Below are 25,903 nucleotides of genomic sequence, written 5' to 3'. Positions count from 1 at the left end.
CTCCAGAAATCTATAAAACACTCACTTAACCCGCTAACCGATGCTCCCCATCCTCTAAATTGAACCAACCTAACTCCGGTGTTTGTCCCCAGGCTTTAAATATGACCCACACATACACAAATGCCAGTAAGATTGAAATCAGAAGGTTTAATAAAAAATATGATAATTTTGTGGCAGACTGCCCCCGTGAGAATACTGCCGGGCTTATCGCTGCTGTCCTCCATGTCCAATCGCCAGCCAAATTCTCTACCCTGCGCGTATGGAAATTCCCTTTTTGATGTTACCATCAACACCAGCCGGACCCTTTTGCTTGGGTTTGGTTGCGCATCGTGTAGAATTTTAATTGCGAGTTAGCGAGAAAGTGGCTGTTTTCTGCTGCCTTGACCTGCTCGCTCAGGTGCAAAGGAGGAATAAATCTAATACTCTGTCATCCATGTTTTTCTTTAACATGTCCATGCTTTCCAAAGATCTGACACATGGGGATCAATTTGGCTTATTTTTCACCCTGATCTTGAGCTATAGGTAGCTTAAGTGTTGGCGCTTTGGTAATTTTATTTTCCCTCCATGGCAGGAGGAATATGTTCATGGCTCTGATTGGCTTTTGTGCTGTTGCCACATTCAGTTTAAATAATAAGTTCATTCTGTGTATTGTTTTAATTTAATCCTCCGAGCTGCGAGGAAGCCGTTAACGAGCTGCGTGCGTCTCCATCGAGAGCGTGTCGGCAGCATATGCTGCGCCGCCTCGCGCGATCCATCATCTGCTCCGCGTGTTGAGCGGCGTTGTCACCGTGTGTGTTTGGTGATGTCTCCGCAGACTGCCGTGAAATCCTCCTGCCGCTGATGACGGACCAGCTGAAGTTCCACCTGGAGAAGCGAGAGGAGCCGAAGTCTTGCTGCCAGCTGCTGAGCGACATCCTGGAGGTGCTCTACAGGAAGGATGTGGTGAGCCTTTTATTTTTTTTTTTTAATCTCCCTCTGGGGCAAACAGCAGCATTACAGGGGGATCCAGGACTCCCTCCATAAAGAAGAAGCACATTTGGGCTGCTGTTATTTTACTGAATAGCTACTAATAAGTGTGCTGTTCTTAATTTATTTTATTGCCCTGCGTGTCCTGAAAGGAGCACATTTTACAGCGCTGTTAATTTACTAACCTGTAGAGTTGGCTGGGCTCAGTAATTCATTGCTCAAGGCGACTAGAGGCCTGCTTCAATACCAGGAAAGTGCTCCAAGAACATGGTGATGAGCTGTGCTTCATCCCATAGTGGTTTAGACCCTAATCCTAGCCCCTAACCCAAGGCAGTTGAGACTACCTCATAACAAAGTGGTCTACGTGATGATGAAGCAGTCATTGAAGTCTCACAGCGATAGTTATGTCACCAGTCAAGCCACTGATTCTTTTCATTTTTTCCATTTAATCACATCATTGTTTAGTTTCTGAAGACGCCACATTTTCGCCACATGTTCCCAGAGCCCGAGGTGACCTCTTCAAATCGCCTGTTTTGTCTGACCAACAGTCCAAAACCCCCAAAACATTAAATCACAAAGTGGCTAAAAACAGCAAATATTGCATATTTTTCCCTCAATAAATGATTGAAAACAGTTATCAAAATTGGCATCAGCTGTCTGCAGATCATCTATGTATTCGTCGTCTTATTTAGCTGCTGAAGTTAATTGCGTCCACATCCCTCACACACACACAGACCTCACATGCACACATATAATAACGCACACACACACACACACACACACACCCCGAAACACTCAGCTGCTCCTCGAGTGTGTTTCATCCTCTTCCATGCTCAGACTCCCAGTGTCCTCCCCCGGGCCCTCTCAGACTCCCCTCGCCATTGATCACCACGGCCTGGCCTCCCACACTCCACTCTGCTCGGGATTATCCACCTCTCCCACTCGCTCTGCCTTTCACGCTCGTCTCTCTCTGTCTCTGGCTTTGCTGCTTCCTCTCCCCGCCTCGCCCTCTCTTTCATACCTGCACTGCACACTTCCATGCACACACACACAAACCGCTGCGGGTGCTTCCGCCCATCTCAGTTTCTAAGTTCTCAAACGACTTATACCTCGTTAGAAATGAGGATCTAATTGTGTATTCTCCTCTTGAGTAGCTCAATTTTTAGCTTAGAAAACAAAAAAAGGGTGTCACACATGCTGTGTTGGAAGCCAGTATCTTCAAATAGTTGATTCTCCTTAGCGCCGCTCTGTGATTTTGTGAATGATTCTGTGTGCGCATGTGCACACATTGGGAGTCCTTCAGTCGCAGAGAGAGCTCGGTAAATTATTGAAGGTTTAGGTTGATGCTGCAGAGCTCGGCCTGTGTAGATGATTCCCCCCGCAGACAGGTAGAGACGGCGAGAAACAGCCCGAGCTCCCTCAAAGTCGCTAATAAGCAAGTCCAAGGAAAATTGGCCCACTTATGACAGCGGTGCCCCATGGGTGTTTCCCTCTGCGGAGGCAAAGATTTGCTATGTGTGAATCATTTTAGCAGCATCAGTCATATTTGTCAGGTCTCTCAGCACAAAATGTCTTCAGGTTTTTAGGTTTTTGAAGAGCGGTGTGAAAATTTTCCACATCTTTTGATGAAGACAAACCTGTTCTTTGTTTTGAGCGGCCCTCACTCTGTGGCAATGCATTTGTAGAAAAGACAGACTTAAATGTACACGAAGACCTTTGATGTCCAGCATGTCAGAATTTAGGTTTTAGTTTGTTCTTTCAAATGTAAAACAGATGGAGCCGCCATTGTTTGGGTAAGAAGTAGCCTCAGTAGACTAGAATAGACCTTCTGAAAGGTCATTATACTAATTATGACAAAATTGCACATACAGGGTGAAATAACACTTTTCCAGCCATTAATCAAGACCATAACTCAGGAACAGAAGGCGAGACTGTGGCCATATTTCACATTTGGTCAGATCCTGAACTGCTGACACTAATCTTGGGCGTCCTCCTTCAAACTGTGCTGATTGTTTAGACCTTCTGTGCTACCTGGTTGATGATGTGTGCGAAGCGTCCACGTTTTACAGTTTATAGCTTCTTTGCAGCAGCATCCATATTTGAAGCGTTGTATTCCACCACAAGCTCATTGATTCTGCTGATATCGATCCTCAGGTGATTGTCGTTGCACCATGTGTTGAAGCTCTCCATCAGTCCTCTGGAGAAACAGTCTCTAAGTGAAGACAGCATGTTTCTCACTTCAAATGTGTCACTATAATCATAAATGTCATTATAGTGATAACCTCCAATTCACCAGAAAATACACTTTATACCTTTGATTAAACTCTGCAGTGCATATATTATTTGAGTCTGGACAGACGTGGATGGAAACTGCACCTGGTTGGCGGATGAGTTCAACCTCAAGGCGGTAATTCTGCTTTCTGCCTTCAATGCTCTCAACGCAGCTTTATGTGCAGTATGACTCATGCAAATAATGTCTGCTCTGTCGGACGTGTTTACAGTCACCGTGGGAAATGAAGGAAACTTGGAACTGAAGGAGAAACAGGTTGTAGGAGGATGGACGCACTAAAAGTTCGAGTACGTGTCATCACAAAATAAGTCTTTGAATGTCCTGAACGTGTGTGTGTGTGTGTGTGTGTGTGTGTGTGTGTGTGTGTGTGTGTGTGTCCTGCAGGGTCCCACCCAGTGGCACGTTCAGATCATCATGGAGAAGCTGCTGAGGACCGTCAACAGGACCGTCATTTCCATGGGCCGCGATTCCCCTCACATCGTAAGTTTGTCTGATTCTCTGCCCGCAGCACGCACACACACACACACACACACACACACACACACACACACACACACACACACACACACACACACACACACACACTCTCTCTCCAATTTAGAGGCCCCTGTACCACAACCATCTTAACTCCCACAGGCCCACTGCAACTCCAACCCCATTCTAAAGCTATCATTAAAGGTCAGGTCTACCATGGCGGAAAGCTTTCACACGACCTCCATCCAAGAGCGGCTTCATATGCTCATATTGTTCTCCAGCCAGCTGTTTGTGTGCGTTTGTTTCATGATTTATTTTATGTGTGCGTCCGCCCGTTTGTGCGTCCGATCCCTCGCTTGTACGAACATTTCCGATTCTCGCCGCTCTCATCAGTCAGTGCGTAAATATGCTGTCTGCCTGAGTCCCGAGAGTCCAATAAATGTCAACTTTCTGTATTCTTTGACTTGTTCTTCTGCATCCTGTTGGTGCTGTTATTCATCAGAGCTGCATGGAGCTCGTGACATATAAACATATGTAGTTTTTACACACAGTTTTATGATTTAGGTTCCTCTGAGGGCACTTAAAGCTACTTTTATAGCCCATTTAAAAAGAGGTAAGAATATATTGGAGAATGGGGGAGTCATATGATTCTGAATGATTACATTGATGCTGTTAGTGGTTGACGTGGCTACCGTTGTCCTCCTGTCTCGGGTTATTTATGGCGTGTGTGTGCAGGCACAGCGGCCCGCTTCGTCTGTGGAGCAGCAGGAAAACGGCATCACCTGTTTAAATGGAGGCTTATCTGCTTTTATTACCAGTCACAGAGCCACACCAGCAGAGAGTGATTTAATAAAGCCAACTGTAGCCAGAGTTATCACACTAATCACCCGGTGTGTGTTTGTGTGTTATGTCACAGGGGTGTGATCCGTCCGCAGCACTCATCCTTTGTCCCCTGTGTCCTTCTCCTCTCTTCTTCGTTCCTCTCTCACGTTTCCTTTCTCTCTCGGGTTGCAGTGAAGTGATTTCGTGTCGTAGAGATTCTCTTTATTCCGCCTCCCCCTCTGTTTAGAGGTGCTTCAGCGCCGCACCAAGCCTTGTTGTAATAGCGTAAACGGGGAGCCCTGTGTCGTATAAGAGATCGCCAGCGTGCATCGCACTACATAATGCAAAGCCAACGAAGCTGAGAGTGGAGCTCGGGCCTCCCTGATGCCCCTTCTCTCCCAGCCATCTGCCTGGAGGGGGTCTAGGACTCCCATTTACTCTCCCTCTCCAGCTCTCCAGTCTCTCCATTCTTACGCCAGACATACAGGCTCTGCATCGTCCCGCTTGGCTCGTGGTCAGAGAGTTTAGAAAGTCGGATTTGGAAAAAATTCCAGCTTGCGCCAGCTGCCTTTTGCAGCCCGCCGTCCACTCCTGCCATTGTTCCCTCTGTTGTTTTTCACTGCAGAAGGGTTCTTTTCATCGCGTATTTCACATCTGGAACTCACCTTCCACTTTGTCTAAAAGGCTATCAACACTCACGAAGGCAGCACATGCAGGCCCTCTCTCTGCTGTATTATACTAAGTGCATCCCTTTCAGCGTCCCTCCCCACTGCGGTGAAGGTGAAATGTCGTCATTCGGTGGCTGCTGAATGGCATGAAGGCAGAGCGGCCTCCTTCTAATGAAACTGCTCTACCCATGACCTCCTGTGGCCCTTATTGAAACTATTAGCTTAGTATACATGTGCTGCAGCTGCCCGCTATCTTACTTCACTCCCTTATACACAGCTTGCCTTTCTGTCCCTGCTGACCCCTGCCTTTCGTCAGCTGCTGCCTCTATAGGTAGCCAGCCACTGTACTTGACTGCCTTGACATTTCTAAGTGTGTGCATAATATTTAACACCGGTGTGCAATGTCCTTTTACCCAGTGGGAGTTAGAGGTCACATCAGAGCTTTGTCTTTCCGAATGCACTGCGACTCTTTTACTCACTCACTATACGTTGCACAGTGCTTGGGACAGGAGCTGCATTTGAAGCACGTCTCCAAATCACTATTTAATCATCAATAAGGAGGGTGTGAATTTTTAACAGCTATGAGACCCAGTTAGCGCTACTAGAAGTGTCGTCGCTCTCTAATCAGAGGTCTGCTGTTGCTACCACTAGGTACTGCTGCCTACTCTGCAGGCTGCTGCTAACACAACACCGCAGCCAACCACCGACCTTGTTCTTGTGAGTGGCAGCCTCTTACATTTAGATTTATGCATTAACGTTCTACTCTGTCTCCCACCGCTCTCTCCCCTCCTCTCTCCTCGCTCCTGGTGGTGGTGGTGGACACAGAATGTTGATGAGAATGATCACAGTGACGGCTTGGGGGCGTCTGTTTTGTTGTGTGTTGTCACTGCAGTGCTACGCCTGTTAGCAACTTAGACACAGCATTGCCGCACATTTGCCTCGTTGGACATCCCAGCGGGCTGTGTCTTTTATATTCATGTCCACCCTCACACAGGTTGAGATGAGACCTCGTGAATACATTTACTTTAGGATGGTAGCAGAAACATTTTGGCTGTCCCTGCTGAAATTACCAAGTTCTGCCTTTATGCCCTTGAATTACATTTCCTCTAGTTCAGGCATCAGGACGAATCCTGCAGAAAGACGCGGAAAAGAAGCTGCAGCTGGAGAAAAATCAGCATGTTAGACACTCGTCTTCTGCAACAAAAAGCAGTGAGACAAGCCTTTGTCTTATTCAGTCACATTGACCTTTGCATATTTTGCATGTAAACACCTAAAAATGTAAACTTAGTAAAGTATTATACCTAAGAGACAAACACTTGGCTTTTCCCTGATGTCGTCTCCATGACCTCTTCAACTTTTCATCGCTGTAGTATTGAGAAATAACCGACAACAGGTTGTGTGGAGGGTTACTGTTATTGTGATTTCCCTGCAGTGTGCAGAAAGAATGAGTGCAAAGCTGCAGAGCAAGGACTCTCTGTTATTGATTGACAGTATGGGGCTGACCGACTACAAGGGCTGGAGCTCGTTCTGTGCTGCATGCACTCACTGACCGAGTACGATGCAACAAAGCCACCTCAATGTCGTCTGTTCAGATCAGAGTCCTCTCCTGCATCTTTGCCGCTCCATATCATCGACTCTTTTTATCTCTCTGTGTCTGTTTCCGTCTGAATATTTCTCTCAGCATCTCCTTGCTTCTCTCTTTCCGTCCTCTCTCTCCCTCCCCCTCTCTATCTCTCTCCTGCTGGCCAGACTGCTGCAGAGCTCTTACAGAAGAGAAGCATAGTGAGATATGGCACTGCATCATAATGCCTCAAACATGCACTTATCACTCACTCGCTGCACCTCTACTCTCCAGTGCTGAAACTTTGACTGAGCATTCTGTCGGGGTTGCTGACCCCACAACAGCTCCGGTCAGACGTGTGCTCACTGTTGACGCTGTTTGAAAACCGCTGGGACTCAAGCGGTGATGCTCACCACCTTCAAACCGCAGAAGGACCGCGGTTAAGGGGTGCAAGAATGCAAGATGTGACGGTGCAGTTGGTGTCTTGTTTGGACCCATAATACTTCACGACCTGAGGGAAGACCCCTGGATGTGGCCACAGAGGAGGCAGGTGCGGTGCTGCCCTCGAGCAACATTGGTTCATGCATCCATTTGAGGGGTGACTCTGCATCTCTGGGGCATTTACTCAGAGCTTTGTCCCCAGTTTACCTCATAGATTCACCTCTTTGCTGGTCTACACCAACACCGAGCAGGTGCACGCATGCACGCCAGTGGGTGAACGTGCTCGAAAGTCCATAGATTGCATTAAAGTAAGGATTACTGGGGCGAGAACTGTGCTGTGAGTGTAAGCTTTGTATCAGAAGCGGGTTGTAAGGCAAGTTCCTGCACCAGAAGCCCTCTGCTGCTTATCCCCCTGTTGTATTCTGCTCTCGTGTTGTGCCACCTCACTACATCAAAGAGATGCAGGGCTGATTCAGGCAGAGTTTCTTCCTTATCTTCTGCTTTTCATCACATAAGATTGCGGAGTTTATGCATTACAGAGTTTTTCCAAACTAAGCCTAAGTGAAGTCCTAAATGACAGGATTGCTTCACCCAAATGACAAAAAACAATCCTTACTTATCCCATAGAAACAGCCGTGCAGCAGTTTTACTTTTGTTCACTTCAGGTTATCTGATGACACCCCAGTGCAATTGAAGTTAATGACATTTTGTTTGTGGTGTGCTGCTGGTCCAAAAGTCCTTGGAGATTTCAATGTCCAGGACAAATGGGAGAGATTCTAGTTAAACAGTAGCTGTGGACACTTTATGGACAGGTTTTTCCCATGTTTTTTTTATACAAGTGACTGATGGGGACAACAACTTTTGGAACTTGTCTAGTATTTAGCGAGAACGCTGCATTCATCAGCGACAAAACAGGCTTCAATGTGATCCCTCTGGATGTTTACGCGCCGTCAAAGTATGTCCACTAAAAGTGTTTGTTTTTGCCACTGACAGCCTCAGATTGTTATTCTAAGTGTCTGGAAACTATATTGAAAGGATTCTTAAAGAGACAGACCTTTTTGTTAAAGAGTAAAATCCTTTTTGTCTAACCAGGAACGACCGCCCCATCACCAAAGCCACCAGACTCCCTTTACAAAAACATCAGTTTTATCATATGTAGTATGTAAAATACACTACATTCAAACTCAAATGAAACAAAGTACAACTCAACAAAACCTTCTTGCTTTGGCTTTTAACTGTTCTGACAATCACCACCAATCGATTTTGGCTGAAATAAGTTAGATGTGAAAATATCAGGAGGGGAGCGAGAGGGAAGGGGCTCATTACGGCCAGCGAGATTTAAATATGTTGGACTTCAGCAGACTGTCCCGGAAACCCTGCTTACAGCACTGAAAAAAATTAAACGCAGCCCAATTTAACAGAAACAGTGACACTGACTAATCCACAGCTACATAGCATGAGATCTTTTTTTCATCATCCGGGCAAGCCGACCTTTTCCCTTAATGAAAGTGACGTCCTGCAATGCTACTCGCTGTGCTACGCAAATGATACTCGGTCTCCCTTCAGGCTTTGAGAGCTCTGTAGATGTCTGTTTTTATTTTTCATATTTTGCATATTAAATATCTTTTTTTTTTTTTTCTTTTTTAAAAAAACAGTAGAAAATACACAGTATTGCACATAATAAATCAATTGCACTTCTTTAAGGTACAGATAAACATCTACTTCTCTCTTGATGCTACAGCGTAACTACTGAAAGAAACCAACCCGGCATGTACAAGAGTGGAGGTGTGAATCACATGTAGCCAACAGAAAGCAGCATGTTGGAGCTCGTGAAAGTCAAACCAGTGATATCTAGTAGTTTGCAAGGTATTGTTGTGACAGTAGATAAATACGTTTCCTTTATGCCCTTGAAACCACTTTGGCACACTTCCTGTCTTTTGGGGCAGTGTTTTTGGCTTTGAGAGCGACTTCTGTTTTCTGCTCCTGCAGGACGCAATGTTTTCTTTTCGGTATTGGCTGCTTTCCCACCTCATCAAAATCGTATTAGCCCTATCTGATGCTATACAACATATATTTATATATAGTAAATGCAAATATTATTTTGGCTGTACATAGTATTTCAACCCTGTATGGAGTCACTACATGAGTTTTTATTTTACAGTCAAATAGATGGGAAGCAATGAGCGGGAGCTAGCAATTTTTAAAAAAGGGGGGAGGAGAGGAAAAAAACAACTTCTTGTAATTCTCTTTAAAAACTGTTTCTTTAAAAGCTAGAAAATATCCTGCAAAATCCGAGGGTTGTAAAAAGCATGCAAGGCTACACGCCTGCCACCCTGCACTGTAGAAGCCCTGGTTGTGATCAGAAGTGGCACATTCAGTCTTTCTGGCTTGGTTTAGTGACGTTCGCGGTAGCTGATGCAGGATACTGCAGCAATACAATCATAGCTATCTTCTGTTACCTCTCACATGTGCTAAGAACCACCGTTGTTTATTATACTTGGTTTTGTGACTGAAACTTTGTTTTCTGTGTTGAGCCAGAACTCTCTGCAGTTTCACACTAATGAAGTTTGACTATATGGATTTCCTCTTTTCTTTAGGGTGTTGGGTTTCAGTCAGTGAGGTTAGTAAGAACAAAGTTTGACGTATGAAAAGGAATTAGGAATCGGAAATGATCGACCTCCTTTGCACTGTAGTTTTTGAAATGCACAGCCCCCTTCACAGCAGCTCAAATAAATATATTCCACTAAACCTTAAAGTGAATGTATATAGATATATATATATATGTATTTATATAGAAAAAAGTACATTGACGTCTACCTTTGCAAATGTTATTAAGAAAATAAGTGTTATTTATTCATTCTTTACTTCAAAGTCAGTTGATTCAAGGAGACATTTTAGCGATGGATAGAAAGTTGATCATAGAATTCCAATAAACAGCTCTGACTTCTTTGTCCTTTAGGTCTCTTCTGTAGATATTATGAAAGTCTTCAACCTGTTAGGGTTAGTAGGTGATCTACATGTGTGAGTTAATACTCAAAATAGTTCTTTTTAGTTATTCTGGAGAAAACGTATCCTGAACAGTGTTAATTGTGCTTTGCAGTACGGTGATATGCTGTCGATGTAGACCTCAGAGCATCGTGGCTGACTTGCCAGCCTCTCCTGGAGGCAGGGAAGAAAGACAAAGTCCCGACTGGCGAATAGAAATTTGACGGCCGCTGAACCATTATCATAGGATAGGAACCCCGTAAGCGCCAGCTAGAAAAATATATGCAAATAGAGGGAAATCAAATTCGTCATCTCACCTTTCTGATCTCCAAATATGTTGCCCTGGTGTGATTTCACACCCTGTTTGAAGAAGTTAGTTCAAAATAACTCTGAATCCATTTTTGGTAAGCATGACATTTTGAATTTTCCACGGAATCCACTCTTGTGTCCCATTACACATCCTGTCATCTCTGTGAAGGGGGTTCAGTATCCGGTGGTGGAGCTCTCCATTAACACTGGTTACCAGGTCTACAAAAAGCCAAGTGACAAAACGGAGGATGATGGAGAAAGCAAACAAATATGGACGTCCGGACGCACGCATTAATCCTGCGCGTCATTAAGGGGGAGGAGACGGTCCTGTGTGTTCACAGGAACCAAAGTTTCCAGCGAGCATGCTTCTTGGAGTCAGCTTTGGACTTGCGTTTCGGGGTGGAGGTGAAGGCCTCCTGGGGGTAAGGCAGGGGGGCGAAGTGGCCGTCCTCCGTAGGGCAAAGCCTCTTCATCAGCGGCTGCAGCTTGTCCTCCTGCTGCTTGAAGTCCAGCTCCACGCTGCAGCAAAGAAACAGACAGGCATGCAATCAGCTCAAACTGTGGTTAAATGCTACGTGCAGCTGTTAACACCACCTCGTCCAGTTGCTGTGAAGAATGCCATAATCTGTCACACGTTTCACTGGAAAGCCTCCCTGTTTTCTGATTTTCCTACTTCTTTTAATTTGCTGTTCCCGCTTGCTGTCGTGAATGCAAACCAGACAGGATCATCACTGCTCACATTAAAGCCCATGAGGCAACAATAATCCCTCCCATTTCCACATTTATGGTAAAAGGTTTACAGAATTGATCAGTTTGAATGAATTTCTAATTATTCACAGCAATGGAATCGGGAGTGTAGCACCGCCATGTTATCATATTGATTAAATAAATATTGTGCAAATGTGAATTCAGAAGGGTGAATGAGTCATGTAGTCAGGTACCAGTTATTTAAAATTTCCCCCCTTTATTCTTCATTTCATTGAACAGGCTGCAAACCTGGTCATCATTTGAATGCTGGCTTTTATTCAACGCTTCTACCGTGTTTATTCATCCTTCGTAGACTCTGCATCCACTCTGGCTTTCTTTCCCCTTCGCGCTTCTTTTAATGTCGACATGTTTTGACTTCTCCACTCTCCCTCAAACCATATTAAGTATCTATGTTGTGGCCTGTTCTCACTTGACCCTTGCGCAAGCATCTGTCACAGCACTGCTCAGCCTGGTAGAGTGACCTACATTCCACGCTTACTTCATCCTTATTCCCAGTAAAATCTCCCAATTTAGATTGTTTATTTAATTGCATCTGGCTGGCCACTCTGGCTGCTGTGTCTGCCACTGCGGTCGATTTAATAAAAAAAAAAAAAAAAAAAAAAAAAAAGAAGAAGAAGAAGAATTATTTGCATTCTTATTGTGATTCATAAAGCGAGAGGGAAGCCCATTAGTATTTTTTCCCAGTGAGGACCGCTGGGTCAGTGGAGGAGGTGTTCATCCAAAGATCATTTGCTTTGCTAAAACTGAGATCAGAGCCGTGGTATTGATGTGAGCCTTTTAGGATTTTAGTTAATATCATGTTACTTTGATCCCTGCACAATATTACAACATCGGCAGGAGGTAATGGGGATGCCGAAGGATTTCATCTGCGGGATTTCTGCACACGCACCCGCAAGCAGTCTTGTCCTTCTTGGTGTACTCCACGTTTCCCCAGGGTGCTACGGGATTTATCTGTACCAGCCATCGTTGTAATCCCACGCCCGCGCACATCTGACTGCTAGGTTCTGTTAAGTGAACCTCAGATTACAGCCCCAGCTGTGGTAAGTGTAAAGGACTTTAATCTGCTAAAGCTTCCTCCAGCCACCAGCGTCGGGGTGGTGGAGACTCTGAGGGACAGACTTACATAATGGCAGCAGGATCCACTTCATGAATACTGCAGTTTGTCTGGCTACCATGTAGCACTGTGAGAGATTATGCAGTGTCAAGGTGATCTTGGCAGTAAACTGCCTGCTCTGATTGAAATACAAGGCATCGGTAACGATTGCCTGCTGCAACACTAAGACATCTTTTTGACTGACTTCTTCATAAAGTGTGCATTGAATAGAACTCCATCAAAAGAAGTACTGGATGTTGGTAATGATTGTGTTGCAAGTGAGCTGTAGGTACAGACGTATAAATACACATATACACACTCCTGTATGGACATGCGTGCTTTTGACAGTGAATAGAATAGAACAGACAGTTGTAGGTGTCTGACAATGACTCAAGTGAATGTTGGGTGCTGAACCAGACACTCAGCACTTTGCATTTGTTTGACTCAGGCCTTTAGCCAGGGCCAAGAACACTGCAGCTATTAGCAATAAATCACAGGCTGTTAATTACTCTGGTATAAATCCACCTCACTTTGTGTTGACTGTGTTGGAGTTTGCACATGCACATTTGTATCATATTTATTAGGGTGAATCCCTTGAGATGAACCATCTCATTTTTAGTGGGCGCTTAACACAAATGTACATAAAATAAGACTAGTAAGAAGGATAGTTAAAGACAATACATTAAAAAATAAATTGCTTCCAGTGAAAATGTTCTTTTCTACAAAGACCTATATAATAATCTCTGTATCACTGAGTCAAAATGGGACTTATTTCTTATTCAATTCAATAGAATCAGACTGTAATGTTCACTGAATTTGCGAGACATCAAGCTTGGAAGAATAAATCATCGTATCGTCTGCATATAGTTGAATATGACATCTCTAGCAGATTTGTGGGGGATCTTCCATAAAAACTGGGAACAGCAATGACCTTGGAGATCAGTGTTTATCTACACGTGGAAACAGTTGCATGTGCAGTTTCAGCAAACTGTAATTTCCTGGTTCATGCAGTGCTGATCATGCAGGATAAGCCAATGAACAAGTGGCTTGACAGGCCAGGTGACTTCAAATTTCTAAATCTTTGTTCTCCTTTTGTGTACCAAAATTTGTAATTATGTATGAACCTGGAACGGAAAGTAAAACTAAAAGGCATCAATGAATCTTCTGCCTTAAATTTCAGGAAAACCTTGCAGGCCTTCATCCAAAGCTCCTGCACACGAAATGTCTGTGTTTTGGTTTTGCTCCAAATTACTTTTTTGACACTTGGGAATAGAGATTTGTCCTGGTGTCTCATTCAGCTCAGTAATATCTCCAAAATAAAACCTTCGCTCATGCTTTGATATTGTCTCACCTCAGCCGCTGCAGCTCCCTTTGCTCAAACTATTCAAAGTCTCTCTGGCATACAGCTGGTCCAAAGCAAAGCAGCTGCCAGGAAACAGCCCTTTTTTACCCTGCACTGGTCTCAGTTTTGTGTATCACAAATGAATTGGCTGCAGAATGTATTTCAGACCTCTTTAGCTGCCTGTACACCCCAGAACCTGCCCTTAAGCCTGCCAATAAGCTTCTCTCATTTGCGAAAATCCTCCGCATTTCAAAGTTTGATTGAGCAGTAGCGGTCAGAATCAGCTCTTAAACAATCTAAATTGATTTTAAATTCCATCTAAAAACCTTCGGCTACAAACATGCTTTTACCCGATGTTGTGTAATTTATCCTGCTTTATCCAGTCTGCTTTGGATTTCATCATTTTAGTGTCTTGCATTTCCTGATTCCTTTAACGATGTACTCTTTTATTTGTCCTTTTTTTCCTATAAATGCACTTTGCTGCCACTTCTGGATAATTGAGATTTCCTTTGGTCAGACCCAAGGGAACTGAACAACATGTGTGAACAGCCCTCAGGGTCATGACGTAAAACAAGATCACGATGTCCTCTGAAGTCAAACACGAGCTCAGATATTAAACACAATTCACAGGCTGCAAAATTAACAGGCTCTTTCAGCTGAAGTAACTGTCGTAAGGCAGCATCAAAGGATCCTGTGATCAATGGCTGTGTTTGTCAGAGCGTAATGAGCGCGTGCTGGTGTCATTGGTGAAGCGGTATACTGAGTATCTCATTGTGCCTTTTTCATCTCTTAAAAAACCTTCAGTTAATACTGTGTAAAGGCACAGAAAGACGGATCTCTACCATTTTTTGGGCATCTTTGGGGAAGTTCTGTAGCTTAATGCTGTGTCAGTTTTGTGTGCTTCTCACACACACACACACACACACACACAGATACACTCTAACAGTGATAGGATTTTCCCTGCTCTTCAGTATAAGCCTCTAATGCTGCTGAGACTCTTGTTGTTGTGCATCCACGGCTTCAGATAATTGCCCTTCATGGACACACAGCCATTACACCTGATTAAAAACAACTACTATTTTTATTGGTACGAGCATTAGATGTATTTTCAATTCATGCGTTTGAGAGTGTGCTGTACATCATCAGTGCATTTCAGATCATAGTACTTGTATGGCTGTGATTGCATTTAGGTTCATGCCTCTGTAGACTGACTATACAGTCACGTAAGAATTATTTTAGGATTTCTTTTCTACCTTATTGCTTATTTTCCTTGCTGTAGATATTGGTGTCCTCTTAAATTTAAGTTTAAAGGTGAGGTTAGTCAATCTGAAAATCATTGATATTGCATCTCAGCAACGTTAGCATGCCTGGTGTACCTTTGTCCTGTGCAAAAGCACGAATTCCACCTGTTGCTGATTGGCTGAAACAGTGTTGCCTGCCTCCTTCTAAGCCACTTTGTTTCCCATTTACAGAGCCAGGGCTGCATGGAAAAACCAGGTTTTGAATGACTTACTCTTACTCTACACTTACTTAAATCAAGTATCATATCAAAGTGAGCAAAGAATGACTACATACTGCAGACAAACAAGTCCTTATATCTAATAGACAGAAGAGAAATTATCCATTTGCTGTCAAACACCTGTATGTTTGATGCTGATGCAGCATAGCCACTTTCATCTCTGTCGCAGAGAGTCATTAGTTGCACATCTGCAAGAGACTGCTTGTCAGGAAAATGTTTGCAGCAAATAAACAATACTGTCATTTTTCTGATGGGGACAGCCACTGTTCATAATACGTCTGGTAAAATTCTGCCGCAGCGACGGTGCTTTAACTTGAGCTGTCGATCCAGATCTTGAACAAACGGCAGCGACCGGGGATTAGCCTACAAGAGCAGTCGCCACAGAGAGGGCTCAAACATCGTCTTGAACGCTGCGAGTTCGAATCAGTGCTTCGACCTTTGTTGCATGCTAATCCTTCCCTCTCCTCCGTGTCTCGTGCTGGATCCTGTGCTACGCTGCCCAGTGAAACAGAAATGTCATGACATGATTTTCAACAGATGAAGGTTCACACTGAACTCTGAGCTCATGTGCAGAAACGCTGTTTATACATCTCAGTTTGCTGGATTAGATGTGTTTACACGCCTCACCTGACATCTTTTACACCGCTCATCCTGCTTGATACGTGTGTGTGATGTCAGATTGGAAAGTAATATTCAGCTACGATCATTTGAATGCTCTTTCAGGTTCACATGCTACCTGTGTATTAGCAGGTAGGCTTAATAAAGCTCAATAGCTGCATTGTAGTCAGACTAAATCCTTGAACACACACTGTCAAAGATCCTCAGCCCACCTGTTTGAACAACCTGTAGATTTGTGATGCTCAGAACACATCTGTGGCCCTAGCTGTTTATTTTTGTAAGGCAGAGTCGACTCTTTAATTAAATTTGCTAGTCTTAACAGAAACATAGCCCTCAATCTGCCAAGAAAATCAAACAGAGTGGGGGCAAAGTGGCCTGTGGCTTGGGAAAAGCATAGCGAGAAAACGCAAATGTCACTTAAAAAAAAAAAATCTGCATAATTTCATTTGGGGAGTGAAAAGATAATCATCTCATCATTGAAACATACTCAAAAGGCCTTTTAATGAAAGATTTATTAGTCTCTATCCAGCCCAGTTATCAGCATCTCCTGATGAAACTGTCACGGGCCCTGCCGCGTCTCTCCACATTTTGATTTTTTTTTTTTTAGCTGAAAGCGAAAAGTGAAGCGTTGTTGGCATTTTCCCGTCCACCGGCTGCCACTCCCCAGAGGCTCGTCGCTTCGGAACAAATTGAAGACGGCACTTTGGACCTCGTCGGTCTTTAACCTCTCTCCTGCACTCGCTCTGACTGCCTGTTGTCTCTCTTTTCCCGTCGTCCAAAAAACAAAATGAATAAATAAAAAAAAAATGCACATACGAGAAAAACAAAAAGCTCACCTCTCACTTCATCTCATCATTGACATCGGCGCCTCTCACCTGCCCTCTCCCCCTCTTTAAACACCCGTGTGCCTTTATCTCCCCTTGTCTCCCTCGTCTCCCTCGTCCCCTCTCTCTGTCTGCCTGTTTCACATTCTCACCCTGCCTTCCCTTTTTGTTCCCTTATCTTCCTCGGGTGTGAATGTGCTCTTCCTGACTGTCCTCGCTGTCCTCTCGCACTGTCTGTCCCACTGAGGATCCGTCTTGTAGCTATGGTAACCAGCTGGCCACCATGTTGGGAAACATCATTATGCTTGCACAAAAAGAGATATCTTCCCCCAGCAGAGTCGTGCGGTAGGACAGCCTTGCTCCTCAATAATTTCCATATGTTATAATGTAATCAGCTCTGCAGCCTTTAGCTACGCTTAATTGATTTTCATAGCCGTGCACAATAGATTGGATTTTTTCCCTCCTTTTAAATACCCATTGCCTTTTTATTTTTTTTTATTATCCTTTTATTTGCACAGCACTGTGTTATCCAAAGAATGTTTTATCATTAGATCGTTTAATGATCAGCTGCGGGTCCCCGTTTCTGAATTAATTGCGAGACATGCAAGCTATTGACGAAATGAAACGGGAAGTAGCTGTAGTCCGTTGTGAACAATGATAGCAAGTCGCGGGGACCTCCCCAATCAACTTCCTTAATCGCAGCCACTTAAACCTATCTCCCTGTTTGATCAGCACATTAGCCCATATAAATGCAGCGTGAGGAAAATGAGATTACAGGGTTTCTGCGTCAGGACGCATCGCGGCTTAATGCCTGTGGACTTGAAATAAGTGGAATGCATCTCAAATCCCCGGCTTTTCCGCACCATCCCATCTGTTTCATTTTCCTCCTTTGCAGCGTCTCCCTGCATTTGTCTCCCATGCTTACTCCCTGACTCCTTTTCGCCGCCCCTCCCCTCGCCCCCACCTCTCTCAGGTAACAAATATTACATCACCTGGCAAGATGGAATGAATCGCAATAATCTTTTCATCCTTTTCTCTTGCCATAATGTCACGCGCGTTGCATTAAGCGCCGAATCCTCAGGTTCATTTGGACGCACGCTGTTAGCCGTCAGGAGGAGATGCTCCTCAGAAAAGGTTGAGAAAGTTAGCGAGGGAGGATGAAAGAAAGGCAAAGTTCAGGATGGTTCAGAATGAGGAAAGCGGGACCAGACAAGGACAAGAGACAACAGCAGCTTGTGTATTCTGTTTGAAGTCCATACCCACAGACCACAGCACCGTATTGATCTGGCACTGTTGTTATGCTAAGGATGGGCTCTGAGATGATGCCATATACTCTTGGACAAATTGATTATGCTGAAGAGTGCAAGGCTGGCTCCTTACCGGGCTGCGTTAAAATGATTTATGGACCCATATGTCCACTCCGGTCATGAGCTTCATCATAAACATAAGAGTTAGGGTTTTGGCCCTGACACAAAGACACTCTCGGAAAAAAAAGAAAAATCCTAATAGATATTATAGACAGCTATTCTTCCCACGTACAGTGTGTGTTCCTTCTGTCTCCTATCTTGTGTTCCTCCACCTCCAGAGAGGTTGTTTTCATGGAGATCTAAGTAATTAGATTGCCATTTAATCCTCCTGCCTGTGTGAATACAACTGCTATATTTGATTCTGTGTCCAATCAACACAATTCACCATGCCAAGCGAGTCTCTTAAAGGAGAACTCAGATCAATTTAACAGATTTCAAACATCTCACTTCGAAATTTCTGCCCTTTGTCAAGTTGAAACCCTGCCAGGTGCCGACAAGGTTTGTCAAAAACGAGCCTTCTATTTTGTATTGAGTTTGTGTTTTTCTGCACTTCCTCCGCAGATGAAGCGTTTCAATTGATTGTGGCAGATCTGGGAAGCCGAACGTGGGGTTCTGATGTTAATATAGCGCCTGATTTGAAGACAGTTGTCATTGTGTGCGTGATCGGCATCGACCGAGTCGAGGGACAAATCTACCCCGACTTTGTCTGTCACACCTTTTTGTAATATTCACTTGGTTTCTCTCTGGGTTTTTCAAATACAGGTGAGAAATATTTAGATGATACAGGTATTTCTGACAACTCACTGGCATGTATGTATAATTGGCTCGTGTTCAAATGGGCACACTTAATCATAGCTTTTATTGCAGCCTGCGTTTTACATATTTTAATCCTTCATTGGGAATTCAGGTCACGGCGATATTTAAATGAAGCACCTTTCCCAACACACCGCTGATTATTATAGGTACGCTGTGAGCTGCCAAGAATATCTTGACAAAAAGAGCTTTTTAATGGAATCGCTCATTTTTTTTAAATTTAGACGTGTTATCACATTTTGTCCTCACAGACTCAGATGCAGCTGAGATGGGGATAGGTAGACCAGAGGGAGCGAGGCCTCCTCTTCTCCAGGGCCAAATCATACAGAGTTAGCATTAAAACGTGGTGCTGACTAATTTATAATGCCAGGCGAGCTCCCGTCTCAGCAGTCTGTCCCATTTCATCCATCCTTTAACCCTGCGCTCAATCCACCACCTCTTATTGCTGTGTTGTGCTCTTCCCGTGTCCTTCACATCATGTGCCGTATTTCAGCCCGCCTCACTTCATCTTGCTGTCATTGAATTGTGGGAAAAGCGACCGCTCTTGTTGTCCACCCCGCAGCTATGTGGGAGACCTGCTGCGATTGAAACGCCCCGCTTTACGACACGATGCACCTTCCTCAGCTCGAACATCGGAGGGAACAGAGCCGTGCCCCGCTCCTTCATTTTCAGAGGCCAATTGAAGTTTGGCCAGTGGCTTATCAGTTATTGAGAGCAGGGACAGAAAATGATTTAAATGGCTCATCAGAGGCAAAACGCCGACTGAGTCGAACAGCAGTGTCCACAAAAACAGTTTTATTGATCGCCTCTCACCCTCTTACTCTTTAAATCTCTTGTCTCTCTCATCTTTTCCCTCCTCCTGTTCTTTCTGATTGTTGGAATCGTACTTTTTCTAAGCACCAGCATGAAAAACAGACAGACATACGCGTGTGCACATGCAGGTCGTGTTAAGCAAAGACTGAACTGTGAGGTGACTTCATGCAGTTTCACATTAGGGCTGTAAGTACTGGTGTTTTTTATCATATGATTCATGTGTGGATTTCCTTTAGCAAGGCGAGCAGCATGTCTCCAGGCATGGAAATGTCACTCTTTCAGTCAGTTAACAACTTTAATCCAGATACTTCAGCAACTATTAGATGGATTTCCATGAAGTGTTTGCGGTGACATTCATGGTCCCCAGAGGATTCATCCTAATAGCTTTGCTGATCCTCTGACTTTTCCTCCAGCGCCACGAGGTTCACATTTGTGGTTCAGAGTGAAATATCCTGACAGCTAACTCGGATGGATTGCTGTGAAATTTAATACATATATTCAAGGTCCCTAAACCATAAATTCCATTGACTCCCTTGATTTTTCATCCTGAAGTGTTATCGGGGTAAAATTTTAATTTTGCTTGGGTATATGACTAAAACCTGCAAAACTAGGACCTGTCCATCAAACAGGCTACAGCAGGAGAGGGTGACCATCAGCATGTTGGCATTGTCACTGTGAGCATGTTAGCTCACAGCACCGCTGTGGGGCTGCTGATCCTCTGTCTTGTTTTTGATTAATTTGAGTTTAGTGTAGTCTTTAAAGTGTCTAAAAATTAAGTCCTGAATACCCAACACAAGCTCTGAGAGCCCAAAAGAACCACCAGTCAGTAACCAGAAGGGACTCAGTTTACAGCAAATCCTCCCGTCAGAGAAGCTGGAAGCAGACACTTTTTCTTGAAAAGCTACCGAAACAATTAATTATTGAAATGGATGGCAATTAATTTTCTGCCGACCGACCAATCGATAGATCGACTTCCTCTCTCAGCATCATTTCACATGCAGTCATTGAAACACGTTCACACACAAAGAAGCCGAGGCAGCGCCGCATTGACACGTACTTCTACGCACGCATGCCTTCATAAAGAGATAAACTACGCACCCTGGCAGGCTAATGACTTTGGACTCACGTCTGTACTGGTTGTCAAATAAATTGAGCCGAATTTGAAAGTATGCAGGGGATCAGTTGGCTTGGCAACGGCACACAGTCATGAAATTTCATGATGTTTTGATGGTAATTAATTTCACCTTTCGCTGCCCTGTGCTCACTCATTCTGTAGTGCGTACCCTCTCTGCCTTTCAACCTTGTGCCCTTTTGTCTCTAAATGCAGCCATCCTTACACCTGCTACACACCCCTCCGGTGAGTGAAGGGGTGTGAAGAGTCGCCCGGGAGGCTGACAGAGATGTATATATTCAGAGAGAGAGCGTGGTGTGTAAATGTCACACGTCCCCATGTGCTCATTAACAGCATCCACATTAGTCTTGCGTCCCCTGCCCCTTCCCCCGCTCTGCACCGCCACCACCACCTTTTTCCACCTGTTCACTTTCCCTGAAGGAGAAAGGACAGGGCACATTTGGATCATCGTGTCTTTGAAGAGGAATGACCACTCACCTGTAAATAATGCATGCGCTGTTCCGGCATGTGTCACAGTTGGCCGTGTCCTGTCCGGTTCGATAGGAGAGTCTGCAGGGAAGATAAGAGTCGTGAATGAGTAATTACAGGACTCGTTAAGCCGCTCCCTCGCACCTTCCTTTCTCGTCTTGTTTGTCGTCCCTCGTTAGCAGGGCAGAAGTAAATGAGGCTGATGAGGAGTCACGCTGGCCTCCTGAGTGGCCTGTGTCCACCAGCCAGGGCACAGAGAGCGCAGTGTCGGCCATTAGCTGTGGTTGACTGATTGGAGGTCAGGCAAGGCAAACTAGTACACAGGATGAGTTTCTAGGCTACAATGAGTCTCGGCTGTACATCTATATTTATAAAATGTGACAAAAATGCCTGACGTGGTTTCCCAGAGCCCAATGTGACATCCTCTATCCCTCCGCTACTTTTCCCAGTATCAAGCTCTTTTACCCGCTAGAGAAAACCCACCATTGATTGAGCCATTGATTGCTGTAAAGCAAACGGCAAGTTATTTCCAGTTTGAACCATTTACTACATGAAAAAGCTGAGAATCATTTGAAGTTAATGGGTCCTCAAAGCAGATAAAATTTGACAGTTTTGTTTAGGACAGCAGCCCTTTGGCTTTATACCACCAGTCCGTCTTTATTTCATTGCGCTATTGATTTCCTAAATTCACACTGAAACCCATCAATATCCTATTATATCATATCCTGCGTGTCCTATTGTTTTATTATCAGTTGTCAGCTGAGATAAAATATCGTCATGAACCAAGTTCCCATTATAGATCCCTATTCCTCACGGGCATCTAAAGACCAGGTGATGGCCCTGATGGATCTATTTGGTTACATGCTTCAAAGGTTCAATAGCTTCTCTCATTGGATTAGCATGTGGAAATGTGCATATTGATTGACAGCAAGTGTTTCTCCTGATTAATGACATGTTACAACAGACGGACTGTGGACTCACTTCACCAATGACCTGCACGAGAAGGAAATCCTCTGCTGGCTGGATTTTGTGGTTATGACCTGCACTGCTGCGTCAATAGAATTGAGCCTTAGAAGCCCCAGTACAGATGTGACCAGGGCATCAACCACTGTGGTTGTCACGCATATTAGATAATAGCAAGTGCAACCACCCTCTGACTAAGATTCATTTTTAGTTTGATGGAAACATTTGTAGGTGTAGAAAGCCTTTGCTTGTATACTTTGTCTTAACAAGTCTCGAGTGCCCCATCGGCACAGAGGTATGAAATCTGTGCAGCTGACTTTAACACAGCAAATATGGATGTTAAAAAGGTCAATTCACCCGAATTACACACATCTGCTTACCAGTGGCACCCAGTTGTTATGATATCGCTTTGGTTTTATTTCCTCACGTGTCTACTTTTGAGATTTCTGCCTTCACCCCGTTACGGTAGAGGTCAATGGAATTTCATTGGTGTTGCTCACAGCAATGAAAAATATATTAAAACGAATGAACAGCAATGTTTTTTCTTGTTGTTCTTCTTGTTACTCTAATCTGCAGACCTCAGTGTGAAAACAGTAATAACATGGAATTCCATTTACCTCCATTGAATTGGGGTGAAGGCAGTAATCACAGAGGCTGGATATCACTGGAGGTAATTGACAAAATGCGTTTTTGTTTGTTTGTTTTTCGTAATTTGGATGAACTGACCCTCTAACAAGGTTTCCCACATGGACATTGCTGCAAAAGCCACTGAATTCTTCTCCTCATTGAGGTTAATGTGATAACTTTCACATTTATTTCCCGTCTCTCATCTTCGCAGGCGCAGAGACATTTTTCAGATCTCTCTCAGGGACTCTTGTCACGCTGTCCATAAGGTACAGCACCAATAAAAATTAAACCGCTGTCATAAATTTCCCCTCCTTATCTACTCCTTTCTATGCTGTATGCTGTGACAGGTATATTAGAGGTGTTGATATCAATATTTTTATTTAAGGCTGTCGCAGAATGAGGTAATGGGGAGAGTCTGAGGAGAGGACAAGGGTAGTGATACAGGGAGGTTTGCACCTTGGATTAAGCGTAATTAAGGGGGTTGGCATTGGGGGTAGGGGGTGACAGTGGGGAAGTTCAAGACCGTCTTCACCTTCCAACCAGGTGAGCCGATCAATAAGCAGTCTGTGGGGTGCATGGGCAACTGGATCACAACTCGCCTGCTCTCTCACCCTCACGCTGTCTGGATCTCGTCCTCCCTCTATCTTTCATCCCTCGCCACCTCCCTCTCTCACACTGAGTTGATAAGCGAAAATAAGGGCGCAGAGCTCATTTCGGCAGGCCTCCCCGGGGAGAGCCAAGCCAAAAGTGCCATTAACAATATATTCATGCACCCTACCCCCTTTGTGCTTCTAGGTGAGCTCTTCCAAAGGTCGCTGAGTGGGTGGGAGTCCAAAGACATAAAAACATGGACACATACGCAGTGTTAATAGGCAACAAGTCCCCATGAGTGTGATTAATTGGGTCCGGCCTGCCAACACTGGCTGATGATGCAGCAAATTTATTCCCGAGCTTCGTGTTGTTGATGCAACCAATGATGTAGAACTGCACAGCACCCTTTACACTGAGTTGTACGCCCAGGACGGCGCTACCCTGAGGGATGCATATGTGTGTGCCGGCATTAGGTGACTTGCATTTAGATTCCCAGTTGAATCCTCAGTGCAAAATATCTTTTAGAAAATAGGTGCAAGTCTTTGCACATAAACACTGAAGCGTAAAAGTCAGCTATGAATACAGCAGTTAGAAATACATCATCACAGAGTTTAAAATTCAGATCCAGTGGTTGAATCCAGCAACAATGGCGTCATAGTTTACTCTCAATTGCAACAACGAGGCATTTGCTGCAGCTTTGATTTGCGCCTCTGTCTGGCGTCTTCACCGTAAAGACTTCAGCTGAGGTTTCATGGTTTCTGTGTCGAGGAACATTTAGGATATCACTGAAAAACTCTCCCACTTTCTTGCTCTATTCTCCTTTTTTTTCCATTCCACACATTTGCTGTCCATGCCACTTCCTCACACAGATCGGAGGAATGAAAGTTTAAATGGTGTTATCATCACTACGGCCAGCTTCTGGTCAAATGGCTTTTTGATCTCAGCTGATTTGAATTTTAGTTTGTTTTAGCAGAGATCAATGGAAGATTCCTTCATTCCCTCCTTTTTATCAAGAGGAACAAAGCTCATGAAAGTGCTATTTTTTCCTTTGTAGGTGTTGTTTGTGTGTGTGTTTGTATGTGTGAGGCGGTGGGTTGAGTGTTTGTTCGCCTCAGCACATGAGCCATCGCATTTCAATTCATGTCTGAGCGGCATGTCGTGAACACGTCTGGTGATGAAATGCACACGGCGTTGCATTTCCTTCAATGAAAAATGGATGTCCTACAACACAAGCACTTATATATCAGATGTAATTGCGCGCACACTTCACCTATAGCCCGCGGGCACTCCTATTTGTTGTGTCACTGACATTTATGTAATGGCAGTAGGAAGCTAATGCGGTGTGACTAAAGCAGCATTACAATTTTTGCTTGGTTCGCTAAAAATCCGACTTTGGAAATTGGAAATATGTACAAGAAGAAGACGACTGTGCTTGTATGGAAAAGCAGTGGTTCGCTTGGGCTCAGATGGATTACAAGAGGCTTATACTGCTCACTGACTTTAACTGAATGTAGGCTTTTATAATTAACGCATGCATTGTGTCTTTATGTGTGTGACCAGATGGTACTATTAAACAGTCGTCACTAACTTTCATACACAAACCAAGCCCCTCCTCTCCACTCTTCTCCTCTCCCACCTGCCACTTTAGACACATCTGATAAGCCAGATGTGTTTGGAAGCACGCAGAAGATGGCTCCCCGTGCTGCACCACATGTCTGCTCACGCTTCCACTCACAATGCACTTTTATGAGTTTGGCGATAAGGAGATTATGGCTGCCTTGTGCAGGATTGAAGGAGAGTAATTGTCTTTTTAGATGTGTAAACTCAAGCCCAGTTGGATGGGAGGCTTACTCCGTCGCTCAGTCAACTTGATATTGAGAGTTGCTTTTCGAAGCATTTGTGGTTGTATGCCCCTTGTTTATAAGCTTGACCGGTGTGTGTAATTCCCAGAGGCTTTAGACTCTGGGTTGGTATGATGTTGATTATATGGATTTTCTCACTCTGTACCTCGCCACAGTGCTGGTCAAAACAGATAGGGATCTGAGTGCAGAGCCCTAGCAATTCACTCAACAAATTGGCCATTTTGTTTGCCTCATCCCTTTGGATAGACAATCCTCTATTTCAGCGGCCTAGATGCTATCTACAGCCCTTTTGTATATACTCAGTATCCACTGGACAGTAAATGGCTTTTTCACAGGCCATGGCTTTTTCAAAGGCCTTGGACGTGCTAGATAAACAGGGCATGCAGCCGGAGGAGGCCAATTATTAAACGTCCAGTTTTGTATTTTACTTCCGAAGTAAAACTTGAAAGTGCGACACTGATTTTACGTCCTCTTCATCAATATTCTTATTAATTCTAAAGGAAGCTACTGGCTGAAACAAGCTGCATTACAGCTAATACCAATCAGGGTTTTGTTTTGAGTGGCTGAATCAGTTCCATTCAAAAACAGAGAGAATAGTCTGCCGTTCCCCAGCTTTGGGTTCAGTGTGCTTTAAAGGCCACATTCAC

At 44.2% G+C, this 25,903-nt stretch overlaps 2 protein-coding genes across 3 annotated transcripts in view; one reads left to right on the top strand and one right to left on the bottom strand.

Annotated features, from left to right (window-relative positions):
- dock1 (dedicator of cytokinesis 1) overlaps window positions 1-25,903 on the top strand; it is a 180,790-nt gene that overhangs the window by 66,576 nt on the left and 88,311 nt on the right. For both annotated transcript variants that reach the window (XM_070990099.1, XM_070990098.1), the window contains exons 26-27: window positions 815-942; window positions 3,641-3,736. In XM_070990099.1, the coding sequence (XP_070846200.1) occupies window positions 815-942; window positions 3,641-3,736 (224 nt within the window). The remainder of the gene's footprint in view (window positions 1-814; window positions 943-3,640; window positions 3,737-25,903) is intronic.
- Window positions 8,794-25,903, bottom strand: part of LOC139349369 (inhibitory synaptic factor 2A) — a 30,809-nt gene continuing 13,699 nt past the window's right edge. Inside the window, exons 3-4 of the mRNA XM_070990100.1 lie at window positions 21,223-21,294; window positions 8,794-11,035 (exon numbers count right to left, since the gene is read on the bottom strand). Of these exons, the coding sequence (XP_070846201.1) occupies window positions 10,852-11,035; window positions 21,223-21,294 (256 nt within the window). The 3' untranslated portion in view covers window positions 8,794-10,851. The remainder of the gene's footprint in view (window positions 11,036-21,222; window positions 21,295-25,903) is intronic.

Source organism: Chaetodon trifascialis, chromosome 21, assembly GCF_039877785.1.
Source record: "Chaetodon trifascialis isolate fChaTrf1 chromosome 21, fChaTrf1.hap1, whole genome shotgun sequence".
NCBI classification, from domain to species: domain Eukaryota; kingdom Metazoa; phylum Chordata; class Actinopteri; order Chaetodontiformes; family Chaetodontidae; genus Chaetodon; species Chaetodon trifascialis.
This window is presented reverse-complemented; position numbering and strand designations above follow the sequence as displayed.